At 43.0% G+C, this 19490-nt stretch overlaps 1 protein-coding gene across 6 annotated transcripts in view; it reads right to left on the reverse strand.

Annotated features, from left to right (window-relative positions):
• Positions 1 to 7740: 7740 nt before the first annotated feature.
• The window catches only part of LOC143928001 (myomegalin-like), a 426442-nt gene continuing 414692 nt past the window's right edge, over positions 7741 to 19490 (reverse strand). For all 6 annotated transcript variants that reach the window (XM_077452562.1, XM_077452560.1, XM_077452558.1 and 3 more), the window contains 2 exons: positions 13550 to 13596; positions 7741 to 7944 (listed from right to left, as the gene is read on the reverse strand). In XM_077452562.1, the coding sequence (XP_077308688.1) occupies positions 7939 to 7944; positions 13550 to 13596 (53 nt within the window). In that variant the 3' untranslated portion in view covers positions 7741 to 7938. The remainder of the gene's footprint in view (positions 7945 to 13549; positions 13597 to 19490) is intronic.

A 19490-nucleotide genomic window follows, 5' to 3' on the forward strand; every position in this document is an offset into this window, starting at 1 on the left:
TTTTTATCTACAGCAATTGAAAGTGCAATCTTGTCTTTTAACTAATAAATGTTTTAAGGATTTACATAGTGGAAGCATTTTTATTCTTACATGGAGACTAACTGATTATGGGCATACACTGGGGAGATTCAGGAGGAATCTGGGATACTTGCTGGTGAGCACAGAGACCCAGGGCTGGGGAACAAGCCACAGGCGTTTTTTTGATCTCCCTAACAAGAGATCTATCCATCTGCCCTGTTTCCCCTAAAATAAGACCTAGCGTGATTGTCGACGATGGCTGCAATATAAGCCCTACCCCCCAAATAAGCCCTAGTTAAAGTCCTTCTATGTCTTATTCTCAGGGTAGGGCTTATTTTTGGGGAAAGAGGATGGGGTTTATTTGGGGGGTAGGGCTTATATTGCAGCCATCACCGACACTCACGCTAGGTCTTATTTTAGGGGAAACAGGGTGGTAAACGGCAGTGATTTTAAAGGTGGAGTACCTTTCCTATCTTACCCTCTCACTTCTTCTTGGGTGTCTCGGTCATATGTCCCCGTGGATGAATCTGTTGAAGAATCACAAATAGATTGTTGCTCTGATATTTTGTGCTAAAGAACATTCTTCAGAGACACATAAGAGCAAATTGGACACTCAGTGGGGTTTACATCCTTTGCTTGATTCATATGCATGTTTCAATTGTTTAATGTCACATTATCAAACTTTATTGAACTCAGCACAGCTTATTTTTACTTTAGTCTATTGATTGTGTGTGTGTCTCACATGAAGTTGCAACAATTTAGCTAATATCACTTTTGTAATCATCACTGAGTGGTTTACAGATAGCGCAGTAATTAATTTTTGACATGGAATTTATCACATTTATCACATTTATTTAGTTGCGCTGCACTGTAAATGTTTAATAGAGTGTTTAATGTTTAATAGAGTGCCAATAGAGTGCCAACCTTGCCAACTGCTTCTGAAATCATTGGAAGAGGAGTATCTTTCTCTTCTGCAAGGATGCATAAAATGGCAATGTCTGAACTCTAATCTGCAAGTTGTAGACCTTGTCCTGCTCAAAGACCAGCAAGCGGAAAGAATCGAATGGCCCATGGGGCTCATTGTAAAGACCATTCCTAGTGATTATGGTATGGTGCGTACGGTAGAGGAGAAAGTTGCCAGACAAGGAACTGTAAAGATTTTCCTCAGATCCATCACAGAACTTGTTTTGCTCTTGCCTTTTGAAGGCTAAACTTACCTGGGTTTGTTGTATCCTGTTTTTGACTTCAAGAGGAATGTGCCTTGAACTTTGATTAACGCTACATGATGCCTTTTTGCAGTTATCCCTGTTGCATATATACTGCCTGCATGTTTTTCCTTTTGTCTTTCCGGTGTTCAAGACAACTGCGAATTGCACCATTGTTTTTTTGCATTTACATAACTACCATTATGATGTAATATAGTGGTATTTTACAATACCAAACGGGAAGTGTGCTATTACACATGTTGTGAGAATTGACATGGTTAATTTATTTAGCTATTGTCAGGAAGGGCATGCCAGCAGCCAAGATGGTGGCCGCAGAAGATGTCCTGAGCTCCCAATTCCAGTAAGAAGAATGACGCGGGTGCACCTGCGTGTGGTGTGGTGCACCTGCAAACGCCACGTGCGGGCGCACAGCCTGTGACAGGTCATGGCACCAAATGGGCTATTTAAACTGGGTCAGCACCCAGAATAAATGCTGTCTGGTCTACATCATTCCCTGTGTTCCCTGCTATCTGTTACTGATACCTGTTGATTGACCCCCTGCTATCTGCCTGCATTCGACCCCAGCTTGTCTCTGACCCTGCACCTGCCTGCTCCCTCTGCTACCTCACTGCCAGCCCATTGCCAACCCAGCCTGCACCTTGACTCCGCTCTAACCTCTGCATCGGTTCCTGACCTGCTCACCAGTGTATGACCCAGCCTGCCTACACTCCGGTCCTCACAAAGCATCCATCCCACCAGCTGCTGTACCTGCTTCTCGGTCCATGGTGTTCCAGGAACAGTTACATAGTTACATAGTAGGTGAGGTTGAAAAAATACACAAATCTATCAAGTCCAACCTATGTGTGTGATTATATGTCAGTATTACATTGCATTTTCCCGTATGTTGTGGTCGTTCAGGTGTTTATCTAATAGTTTATTGAAACTATTGATGCTCCCCACTGAAACAACTGCCTGTAGAAGGGAATTCAATATCCTTGCCGCTCTTACAGTAAAGAATCCTCTACGCAGTTTAAGGTTAAACCTCTTTTCTTCTAATTTTAGTGAGTGGCCACGTGTCTTAATAAACCCCCTTCCGCTGAAAAGTTTTATCCCTATTGTGGGGTCACCAGTATGGTATTTGTAAATTGAAATTATATCCCCCTCTCAAGCATCTCTTCTCCAGAGTGAATAAGTTCAATGCTCTCAACCTTTCTTCATAACTAATATCCTCCAGTCCCTTTATTAGCTTTGTTGCCCTTCTCTGTACTCAGTCAATTTCCAGTATATCCTTCCTGAGGACTGGTGCCCAGAACTGGTCAGCATACTCCAAGTGAGGCCAGACCAGAGTTTTGCATAGTGGGAGAATTACTGCTTTATCTCTTGAGTTAATCCCCTTTTTAATGCATGCCAATATTCTGTTTGCTTTGTTAGCAGCAGCTTGGCATTGCATGCCATTGCTGAGCCTATCATCTACTAGGACCCCAGGTCCTTTTTCATCCTTGATTCCCCCAGAGGTTCTCCCCCCAGTGAGTAGATTGCATTCATATTTTTGCCACCCAACTGCATTATTTCAAATTTTTTCACATTAAACCTCATTCGCCATGTAGTTGCTTACCCCAGTAATTTGTTCAGATCTTCTTGCAAGATTTCCACATCCTGCAGAGAAGTTATTGCCCTGCTTAGCTTAGTATTGTGCGCCTGTTTCAGCTTCCAGGCTACCTGCTGTTCCTGGTCTTTCTGCTGTGTCTGTGTTCCTCCACAACTCCGCTAGAAGTTTCAGTCCAGCTCCACTGCTAGTGATCCTGCCAGGCACTCATGCGCCTCCTGTCTGCTCTATCAGGGGCCTTGAGTCAGAGGTGTAAGAGAAGCCGTCCTCTGTATATCAGGCTCTACCACAGGTATGTGACAGTACCAGACAGCCATGTCTGAGCCTGTGCGGCACCCTCTCCTATGGATGAACTTTGCAGGATCTAGCAGGCCTTACGCAGGCTGTTACGAACCTGCAAGAAGGCTACACCCAACTTAAAGAATGTGTATAGGCCCTATCTTCTCCTGCTGCTGCTCAGGAAATTTGGAATATCTAAGGACAGCAAAGAGGTTGAAACCCCGGCGAGCCAGGTGAGCACTATTGTTTTCCAGATTCTCTTTTCATAAAACGTACAGGCCTGGGTCGAAGAACAAAAAACCCAATGCGTTGTCCTGCATGTTTAATGAGTCTGAAGTATCTTCACCTCCAGATACTATTCTATCATCAAGGAACTTCCTCTTACTACAAGAAGACTTGCTGTCCCAAAATTAACAAGCTTCAGTGAGGAGTGCCCCCACCCTCAGGAATTACTTTACAGGCAAAAGATGGTCTTTGGTACAACAACAAGATCTTTGTACCGGAAGACTTACAGATCTCCACCTTGTGGTTGTGTCATGATCATGTGCTAGCTGGACACTTTGGCAATAGCAAGACCTCTGAACTAGTGCAAGGGACATTCTGGTGGCCTCAGGTGGAAAAAGATTGTAAGAGGCATGTGGAATCCTGCACCACTTGCACCCAAAACAAGAACAGCAAGTCCAAGGCTTGGGGTCTGTTGAAGCCCTTACCTGTCCCAAATAGATCATGAGAAATGATTTCAATAGACTTTATTACCATCTCAGGGCTACAATACCATCTTTGTGGTGGTAGATCGGCTGTCTAACACTATGAGGAGACCTCTGTTTGTATATTCCATGCCAGCACACCCTGGATCTTGAGCGCCATCATAGGAGGCCAATCCATACAATGGAAGTGTCTGGTGATAACTGCAGAGGAATAGGTCCCCCCCTTAAGAAACCAAAAGCACAGTTGACTCTTTTTGCAATACGGCATAGGAGTCCAACCCATCTAGTGAGAGCACAGAGCACCAAGCACTTTGCTTTGCTGTATTTGCACATATCATCTCTAGTCACTTGATCATTTAAATTAAGTCACTAATATTTACGTAACATTAAAGTTATTAATTTTTGCTACCCAGTCATGTTTGTTATTTTTGATACTCACCAGTGTATTTATTGATTAAGCATATAGCTTTCATTAGATAGAAGTGGGGTGGGGCAAGTGCTGTTTAGTTTAATCAATCACCACATTTGTTCCCCCTCACAAGGGAACAGCATACACAGCAGCAGCGCGATATAATCACACTATATCACCAAGGCGCGAGTGTCACCAATTTACAGAAGAGGAGAATTGATTCTGAATCCTGGTGATCAAGTATGGTTATCTTCAACAAACCTGAAATTAGCTTGCCCATCGAGGAAATTGGGTCCTAAGTTTGTGTGTCCGTTTCCAGTGAAGAAGCGGATCAACGATGTAGCTTACAAACTACCAGACTCTTTCAGGATTCATCCCGTGTTTCATGTTACCTTACTGAAGCCCGCTATCCCTGATTCCTTTCCTGGATGAAATGTTGGTCCACCTGAATCCATAGTTGTTGACAGGGAAGAGGAATTTGAAGTCGAAGCAATTTTAGATTGCAGGAAAAAGAGGAATCAAATCCAGTACCTAATAAAATGGAAAGGTTTTGGGCCAGAGGCAGGGCTTTTTTCAGCTGGAACTTGGTGGAACTCAGTTCCACCACCTCTGGCTCAGGTCCACTCCTCCCTGCTCACCACTATCACTTCTAAACACAGAAGCCTGGCTTCTGTGTTTACAAGTGACAGCTTGTCTCCCAATGGCTCCCAGTGATCTGATCTCCTGAGTGGCCCCCACTGAATGCAGGATGGGGTCAAGGGAGATTCAGGTGCCCAGGGTGCAGTGCGGATAACGACTGAATGATCTCTCCGCAAGTGAGAGAGATGGCGCCAACTACAGTGTGTGGGGAGGTACTAAAGCCAACTGGGTGCTTCAGCCTAATGCAGAAACAAAATTAAGTGGTGGAAGATGGTGGAGCTTTTAAGGAGGTGGGGAGGAGATGGGAAGCAGAGAAGTGGGGGGTTTTGCATGCAGAGTTCAGAGCTGAAAAGGGGTGAAATGCACTCATTTAAGACCCTCCCACTGTTAGTGACATTTGACCACACCCACTATTTCATGCGGTTTGGAGAGTGTGGGGAGGGGGTCTTTTGAGGGGGTCGAGTTAGAGTTCCTGTACCTATTTCCTGAGAAAAAAAGTCCTGGCCAGAGGACAACTCATGGGAACCAGAAGGTAATATTCATGTTAAAAGGCTTATTCAGGCTTTTAAGAATTCTCATCCTGCCAAATTGGCCGAGTTGGGCATCCGAAGGCTGCCCATTAGGAGGGGGCAATGTCAGGAAGGACATGCCAGCAGCCAAGATGGCGGCTGCAGAAGATGTTCTGAGCTCCTAATTCCAGTGAGAAGAATGCCGCGGGTGCACCTGCGCGCGGTGTGGTGCACCTGTACACGCCGCGGTGCGTGCGCACACCCTGTGACAGGTCATGGTGCCAAATGGGCTATTTAAACTGGGTCAGCACCCAGAATCAATGCTGTCTGGTCTACAGCGTTCCCTGTGTTCCCTGCTATCTGTTGCTAATACCTGTTCCAGTTTATTTGACCTAGCTTGTTCCTGACTTCTACTATCTGCCTGCATCTGACTCTGGCTTGTCTTTGACTCTGCACCTGCCTGCTCCTTCTTCTACCTTGTTGCCAGCCTATTATTGACCCTGCCAGCACCTTGACTCCACTCTAGCCTCCGCATCAGTTCCTGACCTGCTCACCAGTGTATGACCCAGCCTGCCTATACCTGCCTACACTCCATCAGGGAGCATCCATCCCACCTGCTGCTGTATCTTCTGTATCATGGTTTTCCAGTACCAGCCTGTTCCAGCTTCCAGCCTACCTGCTGTTCCAGTCTTTCCACTGTGTCTGTGTTTCTCCACAGCTCTACTAGAAGTTCCAGCCCAGATCCACTGCTAGCGATCCTGCCAGGCACTCGTGCGACTCTGCACTCCTGCGCCTCCCATCAGGGGCATCGAGTCAGAGGTGTAAGAGAGGCCGTCCTCTGTATATTGGGCTCTACCATTATATACGTGACAGTATAGTTAGTTATTATACTGCCTTGTTGTGGTTGTTTTGATTATTCCATCTTTTTTGCGCTCCTTTCCTGTGTTCCCACCCATCTTGTGATGTATTTCCTGTTCTTTCTTTCTTCACTTTGTGCTTGTGGGGATGAAGATGGCCACTTGTCCTAAGTACACATGATATTCTGCTTGCATCCGGGAACTCATTACGATGTTTTGATCTGCAAATACTGTCTTTTCAATCATCTACTGCATTGTGTTGTCTGCGGTAACTGTTGTATTTAATAAAGATCTTGTGAGTGGAAAAATTAATTTGGAGAGTTCAGCTATCTGACAAAGACTGTCCACAATGATTATATCTGCTAATAAATGCCAGGCATAAGTCTCGGCAAAAGATAAGTCCCTATTATAGCAGTTGGAGTCAGAATACATGGCAACATGTAAACAATAATAAATGGTGCCAGATCTCATGTTACACATGCATAAGATCTGGCACAGACATTATCAGTTGCGCTGACAGAGAACCAGGAAGAAGAAGCTGCCCACTGATGATGTAATTTATGGAAATTAAGGCATGCATTTTGAAAAGTTGGGTGGATGGAACAGTAAGATCATGGAAAGGTCAATATTATATAGGCAAGTACCAATTGCAATGTTACATAGTTAGTTTGGTTGAAAAAAAACACAAGTCCATCTAGTCCAACCAATAAAAGGAGAAAAATCATACAATACCATATACACAATCCTATACCCACAGTTGATCCAGAGTTGAGAGGTGGGCCTGTTCAACTCATGCAAATGAACCTACGTGACTTGACATTTACTAAGATTTTGCCGGTGCAGTGAACCAGAGCACTTGAATGGGCGCAAATGCCGTTTGCGCATACGCAGTGCATAAAATGACCTCACGCAGTTCCGAGTGTATTTGCAGGTGCAGCAGGCTTGCTCAGAGAAAGTTAATATTCTGTCCTATTTTGGCCATATTTGTTACTTCGACAGCCATATCTATACTTCCTCACATCACCCCACATGACCCCCATAATATTCACACTTCCAGCTTCTTTTAATTCTGAGTTGAAGATGCCGTGCTCCAGGTCTATAGTGGCGCACAGATCGTGGCCGGTCATGTACTGGCAACATGATAGTAAATGGGGAATTGCAGGCGCAAATGCTTTGTAAATACAAAAACGGCCATTGCGTGTTGGCGTGCACCGCTGCTCATGGCGCAAATGCTTTGTAAATCAGCCCCCTTGTCTCCTTTCTCTAGTGACATCTAAAAATGTTTCCCATCACTTACAGACTTGGTCACAAGACTTGCAGCCACATGAGTATAGTTGAGATGCAAGTAATAAGAAATTACACAGAGACAATTTCCTACAGGTTTGTATCTTTTTTTAAATTAAATTATATAGGCAAAACATCTATTTTAACATATATTTTAGACAGGTTAAGCATATAGATAATCTTTGTTTAAATTTTATTAATATGAAGACTAGATAAATTACACCAAATCCATTAAATATTTTTTATTTATCTATATAATATTTAAATTCAAAATCTGTTTATAATTCATATTCAGAACACTGCACATCAATCTTTTGCTTCTGTTAATAATTTTACATTTTCCCATATTCTTCATGTGTGACGGGCATTTTTGTTTTTAGACAGATGTTACAGTTTTATTGAAGTAGAATAATGCCGTATCTGGCCTATGGCTGAAAATTAAACAAAAGCATCAAATCATTAACATTTCAAGTCGCTAGTGACAAGCTTTGCAATCTTTACATCTCTCAGTTTACTCATGACTGGTTCAGCTTTAGCTGTCAAAAACGACTTATTGCATATAGCAGAGCAGGTAGGCAGAAAAGAGAAATCACACTCGGTGTCTTGTATTAAGGTAAGTGCACGCTATAGAAGGATATGCTTTGTTTCTTACATTTTTGATTTCAAACCTTAAGAGAGTTGGGAAGCTAGCTTTAAATGGTAAGTATACGTTCACGATAAGAATGTGAAGCCATTAGAGTCCACTTAAACCCATTTGGACCTGTGTTTTGGTTGTAATTTATTTTGAATAGCAACCCAATGCACTAAAGCAGCCCATAAATAAGCCTTTTTTTCATTCACCCAGTGGGTTGAATGAGGAAAAAAAATTACTCAAATCCCTCATCCCAGGGGGGGGACAATGCCCTGGGCACTGTTGTATCATGTGGGGTGGGGGGGCACCACAGGGAGATTGGGGGGTAGGGGATTTGTGTTGGAAGGGGGACTTTGTGGGGCAAAAGCAGGTAAGTATTGTTCTAGAAAGGGACATTTCTTTTGGGGGGGGTTGCTAGAGTGGTGATTTAGAGGGATTTGTGTTGGGAGGGGAATAATATTTGTGCTAGGAGGGGGGATTTGGGGACATTATTTGTTAAAGTGGGGATTTGAAGTGGGGGGAATGATGTGTACTAGGAGGTGACATTTTAGGGGTAAAAGATTTGTGCTAGGAGGGGGGAATTTTTGGGGGGGTTGGCATTTGAACAGGGGGATTTAGGGGATGGAGGGGGCAAAGATTTGTGCTGAGAGGGGGGATTTCAGCAGTGGGGCAGATTTGTACTAGGATGAGGGGGGATTTATGCTTAGGGGGTAAGTATGCATATTAATTCTCAGTGTTTTTGTGGGGGGATTTTCGCTGACATATAATGCTCATACATCTTGGGGGGAAGAGGTTGCAGTTTGACAAGTGTGCCCTGGGCTCTAGATAACCGTGTCCCAGCATTACCTCAGCCACACACTTAATTAGCAGAGATAACCCCAACAGGGTGGTTTTACTGAGGTTGATCAGTAGATCAACTCCTGTACAACCAAAGAGATGATATGTGGATCAAAATTTGTCTGGTCCCTATTGAATTTCAATCAATGTATGGTGGCTTGAGCCAGTCAACTCCAGTGTACCCACATTGCAATGCACCATAATGCAAAGTGACTTACACTTTTAATTACACAATGGGATCAGAGCATGTATGTAAAACAAAAATGTACTTAAAGTGAAGCAATCCCTTATTTCATTTCTGGGGGGTCAGGGGCTGTAGTGGGGGGATCGGGGACTATAGTGGAGGGCCATGGGCTGTAGTGGGGTGGTCGGGGAATGAAGTTTATAGTACTGTATAGTAATCCACTTACATTTAGGCAGCAACTCTAGGCTTACTGGTGGGCATGGCTGGTGGGCAACTCTGGGCTGGCTGGCAAGCATGGCTGGTGGGCAACTCTGGGCTGGCGCGACTTTGCCTCTTTATTTGCAGCCTCTAGTAATAGCGACAACTCCAGGCGGCAGCTCGGCCTCTTCCAAACCATACTGTGGCTGCACGGTGTGGGAATGTCTGTACTTGCGAGCCACTTTACGTACACTTTCAGTTATGTCTGTACTCGAGAGGGTACATAAAGTGAGTGTACTTAAAGCGGGGTATGCCTGTACTATCATTGTGAGATGCTGCACAGCAAAATAAATGACGCAAGATCTCTTTTAGGTTTGTTTTGCTGCATTGACAGCTTATTCAACTTAATAGGCTGCCTTTACACAATGGATGAATTTGTTAATGCATCAGACTAGATAGCCCTTTGAGTAAAACTTTTGCTTTTCCCCAAGTAGACAAGTTTATTCTAATGTTATCTAAATATACAAATGTCTTTAGAACTTTATATAACACCTGGATCCTGTGGTTCTAATTATTTCCCACATTTCCCACAATGAAAGCTCTAAGTTTAAAGATGGCCATAGATATCAGATGTCTCATTTGGCCAATTTTCCACTGGATATGGAGATCATTTTTATGACTAACTAAGATGTATGCCTTATCCATATAATTCCTATTTATTCCAAAGTAAACGTGGCCACACATTTTAGTTACAGTGCCAACCGTATGGTCAGTATCTGGTCTGCAAAAAAAAGTGTTCTTTCCTCAGCAATCTCATGTAATTAGGCATTGTTAATTATTAATTGTTTTCACTTGGATTTGGAGGTATTTTAGGGATTTCTTGAATCTATTAGCATAAACATGCATGCTCTGGATGTTTACATCATGTCTGCATGACCATCCATGCTTTAATGTCTATTGCTAGATTTACAAATCAACATTTTCTTTTATGACCAGTCTGGACACAGTGGCCCCATAACATCTAACAATCTACTCCAACAATGTACAGTATCTTACAAAAGTGAGTATACCCCTCACATTTTTGGAAATATTTTCTTATATCTTTTCATGTGACAACACTGAAGAAATTACACTATGCTACAATGTAAAGTATTGAGTGTACAGCTTGTATAACAATGTAAATTTGCTGTCCCCTCAAGATAACTCAACACACAGCCATTCATTTATAAACCACTGGCAACAAATTGGGCCCAAAGTGTCAATATTTTGTGTGGCCACTATTATTTTCCAGCACTGCCTTAACCCTCTTGGGCAAGGAGTTCACCAGAGCTTCACAGGTAGCCACACCTCTATGACGACATCATGGAGCTGGTGGACGTTAGAGACCTTGTGCTCCTGGACAGTGATTGGCTAGTCCATCACCTTTAACCTCAGCTTTTTTAACAAAGCAGTGGTCATCTTACATAAAGAGGATGTCTGCACCAACATACCGCAACCGCCGAAATTTTCACTATCCCCAATTACCGTAGACACCGCAAAAAACATCATTAATAAACTGCGTGACAGTACCTCACCTATTGACATCATCCCCACAAAACTACTGAAAGAATGCTCCGACATCGTGGCTCCAACCATAACCCACCTCATAAACCGATCATTCCACGAAGGGATTGTTCCCAGCATCCTCAAACAAGGCATCGTCAAACCTCTACTCAAGAAACCAAACCTGGACCCTCAGGATCCAAACAACCGTAGGCCAATTACAAGCCTCAACACCATTTCTAAGATCATGGAGGAAGCTGTAGTACATCAGCTACAACTTCACCTGGATACTCACAAACTCCTGGACCCGCTGCAATCAGGCTTCCGCCCGGGTCATGGAACAGAAACAGCTCTCCTCAAGATTTGGGATGACGCCCTCGAAGCGGCAGATGACGGAGAGCCGTGTCTCCTCGTACTGCTAGACCTAAGTGCAGCGTTTGATACAGTAGATCACAATACTCTACTCGTCCGCCTCACAGAAGTAGCCGGAGTCCAAGACATAGATCTCCATTGGTTCGCGTCCTTCCTAGGAAATCGGTCACAGACAGTGAAACTAGGAAAATTCCTCTCCGAAACTCGGGCAGTCACCTGCGGAGTCCCTCAAGGCTCTCCGTTGTCACCCGTTCTCTTCAACATTTACATTCGCCCACTCCTTCAAATCATCAGATGCTCAGATCTCTGCTTCCACTCTTACGCTGACGACACGCAACTTTATTTCCGGATCAATGGAAAAAAAGATCACCAACAACAACTTGAAAACTGCCTCAAATCAATAGAGGACTGGATGACCACCAACTCCCTCCAGCTGAACCAATCAAAGACAGAGCTTCTTATCTTACACCCAAATCATAAGCCCGCAACCAAAACCTCCTGGTCTCCACCAACCGTCTTTGGGCAGACTATCTCCCCAAAGACCAAAGCGAAGAGTCTCGGGGTTATTTTAGACGCACAAATGTCAATGGATGCGCAAATAGGAGCAGTAGTCAGTCGATCTCACCATCTGCTGCGCATGCTTCGCAGACTCATCCCTTTTATCCCAAAGAATGACAAAGCAGTGGTAGTTGGAACAATCATTAATTCACGACTGGACTACGCAAACTCGCTTTACATAGGATTACCACAATATCAACTTGCGTGATTACAACTGATCCAAAACACGGCGGCAAGGCTGATAACAGGAAAAAAACCCTGGGAATCCATTTCTCCTTCACTGAGGAGCTTACATTGGCTAACCGTAAAAAATCGGATCACGTTCAAGACCCTTTGCCTCACCCACAAATGCGTGCATAGAGAAGCTCCGCAATACCTAATGGAGAAAATAAATCATTACACACCAAACCGCAGTCTTCGATCAGCCAACAAAAACCTCCTCCTCGTGCCCAAAGCCCGGTATAAATCCAAGGGGGATCGGAGATTCGCTGTCCAAGGGCCTCGGCTATGGAATGCTCTACCAATAAACATCCGCATGGAAGAAAATCACCTGGCTTTTAGGAAAAAACTCAAGACCTTCCTCTTTTAGCAGATGATCAAAGCTCGCCACAGCGCCTAGAGGCGATTCAGTTCGCATTGTGCGCTATATAAGTATTTCATTCATTCATTCATTCATCTTGGAGGTGTGTGTTGGAGTCGTTATCAAGTTGGAATACATTGTAGCAAAGTGTCATTTTTTTCACTGTTGTCACATGAAAATATATAATAAAATATTTACAAAAATGTGAGGGGTGTACTCACTTTTGTGAGATACTTTATGTATTATACATTAGGCAGACTTGAGCCACAGCTTTATTTTAAGAAGTATGGCCCACGCTCTTTTGACCATACTTCTCATTTAGATAACTGGAGTGCACTTAGTTCTGCACTTCTGTGTCCCAGATTCAGCCAACAGCAGGCTGGACCCTGCTATCGGCTGAAATCACAGGCTCTGCAGAGATTTCAACACATGCCTGACCGGCAGCTGGCCCGTCCTCTCAGATAGCTTAAGCCAGCAGCTCCCGACTAGAGAGCCAGTGACTGATAGTCACTGCTTTGTACTCAGTGAAGACTGTGAACTAAGTGATCAGCGGTCATTCGATTGCTCAATTCTCAGTCTAAGCCCTTGTACACACGGTCGGAGATTCCAACCGAATGTGTCCTATCGGACCGTTTTGTCGGATAATCCGACTGTGTGTGGTCTCTATCGGACTGTTTCTGTCGGAGTATCCGACGGACCAAGTTTTCCAACTTGTCCGTAAAATTTTCCAACAAAATGCTCCGATCGGACATACTCCGATCATGTGTAGCCTACTCCGACGGACAAAGTGCCCTGCATGCTCAGATCAAATTCCTAGACCAAAGCTATTGGCTACTAGCCTGAACGTAGTCCCGTCGTAACGAAGTAACGTCATCACATTATGTACAATCGGATTTTCCGACAACTTTGTCCGACCGTGTGTATGCAACAGTTTCGGACAAAATCCGTCGGACAAAATCCAACGGATTTGGTTGTCAGAATGTCCGACCGTGTGTACAAGGGCTTAGATCTGATGGTGGACAGCTGCAGTATCGGACCCTGCTGCTGCATGGGTGATTATGTATGTTTGTTTTTTGTAATCACACACTTCTCTTTTAACCTAAAATTAGAAAATAAGAAGTATGACACCCTCACCTTCAGGTTAGCTCTTGCTTTCTTCAGAATTCCACAGGTATTTGTAACTGTAATATAAGAGTACATAAAATGTTTTATATATATATATATATATATATATATATATATATATATATATATATATTTTCATTCAGTGCCTTGTAAAAGTATTCGTACCCCTTGAAATTTTCCACATTTTGTCATGTTACAACCAAAAAGGTTAATGCATTTTTTTGGGATTTTATGTAATAGACCAACACAAATTGGAACATAATTGTGAAGTGGAAGGAAAATGATAAATGATTTTCATTTTTTTTTACAAAAAATATGCAAGTTCTTACCATAAAAATGTTTGGGGACCCAGGTACTGCCCAGGGGACATTTAACAATGCAATTTTTTTTTTTTTTAAATGGCCATTTTATTCAGGAGCAGTGATTTTAATGGTGCGTAAAGTGAAACAATTAAAATGAAATATTCCTTTAAATATCATGCTTGGGGGGTCCCCTTAGTCTGCCTGTGAAGTTGTGCCTCTTTCCTATGTTTATAAAAGTACCTCAGAAAAATTACATTTCTAAAGGAAAAAATGTCATTTAAAATTGCTCATGGCTGTAATGTATTGCCGGATCCTGGCAATATACTTAAAATATAATTTAAAAAAACGGCGTGGGTTCCCGCCCAGTCAATTACCAGATCCTTCAGGTCTGGTATGGATATTAAGGGGTACTCCATGCCAAAATGTAAAAACAAAAATGGCTTGGGGGTCCCCCCAAAATCCATACCAGGCCTCTCTCTTTTTTTCAGAAACCCCCGGCACCGTGATTGACGATGGATTTACATTGTGGGGCGATTAAAAAAAAAAAGGAATTGTCAAACTGCAGTCGTTTTTACACTTTTTGGTGAATGGGTAGGGGTACAATGTACCCCATACCCACCATGGGCAAGATCCATTGGGTCTTACATTTTGAGGAATAGATCATATTAAGCCATCATGGAGGGGTTGTAATATGGTACGGGAACGCTCTAAGAAAGAAACCCAGTGGATTTTTGTTGACAGATACACTCAGCCCGAAAGGGTTAAATATAGAACTTGAGATAAATTGCTTCATAAGTGATTATTACGTTTGAGTGTGATCTTGGTTGATAAGTTTTCATTGAGATATGAGTTAGGACTTTTATATGTGGATCGAATGAATGCCATGTATATATAATTGCTATGACCTATCTCCTTTTTTATCTAGATCTAGACATATTAAATTTGGGTTAACAAACTCCCTTATTTACCCTGGTGCTGAGGGGTGCTCCTTTTAATTAAAATTTTTGTTTTAATTGGTGTTTTTTTATCTGTAAGTCCTAATGATGCAGAGAATTTAGATCTGTATCTGTTTTCTCTTTTCTGTTTTCTGAGTTTCTCCTATTTATTATTATTTTTACCTCTATAAGCGGTTTTAGCTGTAAGTAGGGTAACTTTAGTCCCAACCACTAGTAGTACACCCATTATTGATATATAGATATGGTAATGATAAGATTTTTTATTTCTATTCTTCCTTTTTATATATGATCTATTTTTTATGCTGTGTTGGCATGAATTCATTTTTGCCATACAAATTTTTTTTATATATTTTCTGTTACATAAGGATTGTATGTATGTATAAGTATAATCATTTTATGATTATTACTTTTTTTAATTGATTAGATGTAATAAGAGTCATACATTCTGGAGTCAGTTCATATTTTTAAGAGTTTATATCTTTAAGAGCTTCAATAGTGATTAAAGGATATGTTTATATATATATATATATATATATATATATATATATATATATATATATATATATATATATATATATATATATATATAATTATGGGATATTTGTTAAGATTGTAATGGTCTGTAGCCCAATGTCGGTTGTATTTGAGTATTGACGAGATACTGATAGCGTTTCTGTCAAGTGGACCTTGCGTACAGTTTAAACAAATTCCGTTGTAGGCATGCCATTGGTTAATTCCGATTGCTTGCCCCATAGATAAATACCGGGACGCTGCGCCGTAAGACTACACCCTTTGATAAAGGTGTGATGATGAAACGTGTCAGTGCGTGACCTTACGGCAACCGGAAATTACGTTACGACGCTGTGCGTTCCAAGACCTAGGGTACCAAAGCAGAAGTAGGAAGTGCGGGTTGCCAAGACCATTACAATCTCCACCGGAGTACACTTCGTTCTCTCCAACCCTGGAAAAGTGGATAGTGTAAGCTCTCTCATAAACCGACCTTGGTGAGTTTGAACCCCTTGTGTGTGTGTGGAGCACGAGGTGGAAAAGCGCTGGGTGAATGGTGCTTTCATAAATTCTCTGCTGTATACGTCCATTAGAGACTCTTTATCAATCCTCACTTTTTCTTTTTCCTTATGGTATATGGTAGTGACCATATATAGTTAGTCAGTTTTAATTTAACTAATCAGAGTGCCACTTTGATGTTTTATTTGTTACTCTTCTAGAGTTTTACATTTTTACATCCTTTGTTTTATGTGTATAACCTGTTTTAAGTGACTGCTGAGAGACATCTCATGTGTATTTTTTAACTGTATTTTATCATTTCTGTGTGTGAATACCTGTTAATACATAACGCTGAGATAGGAGGAGTGGGATAGGGCTAGGTTCTTCCTTGTTTTAGTAATTTGTCACATGAAAAGATAGAATAAAATATTTACAAAAATGGGAGGGGTGTACTCACTTTTGTGAGATACTGTATATATCTATATCAAATACACTGCCTGCACTGACTTGAATATAGTCTACACTGAATATCCAGTCTACGCTAAATCCAGAGTGTATATATATATATATATATATATATATATATATATATACTAGACTGTATGTATATATATATATATATATATATATATATATATATATATATATATATATTTATGGTCGGAGCCCTCCATCCTCAAAGATATGGAAGAACACATAAACACGCCACAAGACTAACAACATAAATAGACCTGAAGTGGGCCCTGGTCTGCTGTAAGGTAAGCCCAGGTGAGCTGGGTGGTGAGCACTGTTCTGCTGGGCGATATGCTAAGAGAAGGGCGCATACCTTATAGAAGTAATGGATATTTCTGTAGAGAACGGTATTTTAGCGAAGTACTCTGAGAAGGGGAATGGGTGGGCGGGTACCACACACTGGAACTGACACCGACCATTGTGGGTGGTCTGGTTATATACCCTCCGGGCTCCTTCCATATTTACAGGCCACCATACTGGCCTTCTTATTTATGGTCGGAGCCCTCCGTCCTCAAAGATATGGAAGCACACATAAACACACCACAAGACTAACAACATAAATAGACCTGAAGTGTGCCCTGGTCTGCTGTAAGGTAAGCCCAGGTAAGCTGGGCGGTGAGCCCTGTTCTGCTGGGTGATATGCTAAGAGAAGGGCGCAAAAGACTTGGTCAGGGAGGTAATAGTTTATTTAGCCAAGATAAGGGCAAGGTCGCTGAAGGCTGGAGACATTTCAGACTGTGGATCGGGAATGTACCGAGCGAAGCAGGTGGATTTCCACCTGCGCATCTTTCTGATCACGTGTTCCGGAACTCCATTGCGTGAGGCTGCTGATGCTGCTCCAATGCGGAAAGAATGTCCTGAAAAACGAGCGGGGTCAAGGCCTAAGTTGCGTAGGAAGATCCTGACGTGACTGATAAACTGATTGCTGCTTAGGGGTCTAACTGTAAATGGTAATAACGGGCTGTCTGGTGAGGGATCAGGTAGGTGCACTAGTAACTGATCTAAGATGGCCAAGGGGCACCAGGCATTGAGGGTTTTGAAAAGCTTGATGTCAGCCCCTGGGACAGCCTGTTGCGTTTTAGACACCTCTAGGTGTAGGATGAAGAAAGCTTGATGGCGTGCGAGGTGCCGCCTGCATAAGGGCCGGTGACTGAAAATTCACTGGAGCGTAACAAGATGTAGAAAGCCAGGTAAATGGCTGTTTGAATGACAAGCCTGGGAAAGAAGCCAAACGGGGAGCTAGAGAGGATGATCGACATATCCCAGAAAATGTCGCTGGTCACAGGAAAGCATTTGCTACTGATTTGCGGCTGTCGTTTGAGAATACCGCGCAGGATTTTCTTGACCGCGTGAGCGGTCAACAAAGACAGTTTGGTGGGATCTTGTAAAGAAATTAAATGCTTGATGCCAGCCAGATAGAGTCTGATAGTATTATGTGACAAAGCCATCTGTGTGTGGCAGTATGAAATGAAAGCCAGGATATGGTGGAGATCCCCTGGCACTGCCCTGGGGGAATGCAGCTAGAAACCTGTCGTACACTTTCCAGGAGCACGATAGGCCTTCAGCGTATTACGTGACAATGAAAGATTAATGAGATTGATAGTGTTGTGTAGGTATTGCTTCAATGCAGGGTTAGTTAAGACCAGGGTGGGATAGTAGACATGGTCAGGCTGGCTCCAGGCTCCTGTGAAAAGAACGATGCAAAATTAAGGCGAGACAGAGCGTTGGCTGAGGTATTACATTTGCCTGGGATGTGGATGCAGAGGACATTAAATTGGTGCTGTAGGGACAATTGTACCAGGCTGCGCAGGAAGGACATTATGGCCAATGACTTGGAGCGGCCTTTGTTTATGATACTGGCTGTGGCTTGGTTGTCTGTATCGAAAGTCACTGTTTGTCCTGTCCAGCTACTGCCCCAGACTTGCGCTGCAGCAACTATAGGGTATAGCTCGAATAATGAGGAGGATTGGCTGAACCCGGGGAGCAAAAGAATTTCTGGCGGCCATGGGCCTGCGAACCAGTGATGGCCAAAAATTGCCGCAAAGCCTGTGAAGGCTGTGGCATCTGTGATTATCTGGGGTGTAGAGGGAGATGCTGATGGAATGAACATCGAAATGCCATTCGAACTTGCTAGGAAATCGTCCCACATGGTCAGATCGGCTATTGCTGCTTGGTCTAATCTAAAGATCTGGTCAGGGTCTTGAACTTGGGAAAGAAATACCAAGAGGTGGGAGACGAAGGAACGTCCCTGGGGGATGATCCCTACGACAAAGTTGAGCATCCCGAGTAACGATTGAAGTTGCCTCTTAGTGCACCCTTTGGTAACTGTAAATGTATGAATAACCGCCCTGATGCGGGTTAATTTGTCGAGAGGTAAGCTAGCCTGCATGGCTCGAGTATCGAGTATGATACCCAAGAAGGTGATGCGTTGTGCTGGGCCTTCCACCTTCTTCTCTGCTATGGGTACATTGACTTTGGAAAAAACCTCCCTCAGGCTCTTTAGATCTACTGGGGGTTCATTAGGTTTTGTTCAAGTAGTGGATCACTTTCTGACAGGACGCATTGGTGAGAAAGGATCCAGGACAGGCACTGGGCGAACGTGTCGAAGAGCCACAGACTACTTTTGGAGCTGAAAGTTAACTTTGTGGCGAAGTAGTACTGACCTTTCCATTTGACTCCATGCCATCGCCATAGGCATGGTTGAATTGGTAGCAACTTAAAAGCATCCGCAATGTCTGCCTTGGATAGCCAAGCACCAGCTCCTATGCTGAGGATGGTTTGGATAGCAAGGTCTACTGAAGAATACTTAAGGGAGAATTCCTCTGAGGGTATGAGGGAATTTAAACTGGGTATATGAGGCACAGACAAATCATAGACTAAACTACGTTTTTTAGAAAACTTGCCCGATAGGGCTGGCTCTCCAAACTGAGAAAGGTGGGTGTGAGAAGGGGCCAATCCTATACCCTCGGTCAAGTTCATTTTGCAGCAAGGTGCTGATAGCTTCCTCGTTGGTGGCTGCTGACAGTAGATTTTTGTATTTGTGGGTGGTGTCGGGAAGTGTAATGAACCCTGTGTGTGTACAAAGTAAGGACCTGACAGCAGTGGGTTTCACACACAATTCAGTGGCTGCGGCCACCAGGATTGTGTTTGAAACTGACAGGCAGACTCCTGCCT

Source organism: Lithobates pipiens, unplaced genomic scaffold (genome assembly GCF_037356315.1).
Source record: "Lithobates pipiens isolate NorthernLeopardFrog02 unplaced genomic scaffold, aLitPip1_a1.2 Scaffold_23, whole genome shotgun sequence".
Classification (NCBI taxonomy): domain Eukaryota; kingdom Metazoa; phylum Chordata; class Amphibia; order Anura; family Ranidae; genus Lithobates; species Lithobates pipiens.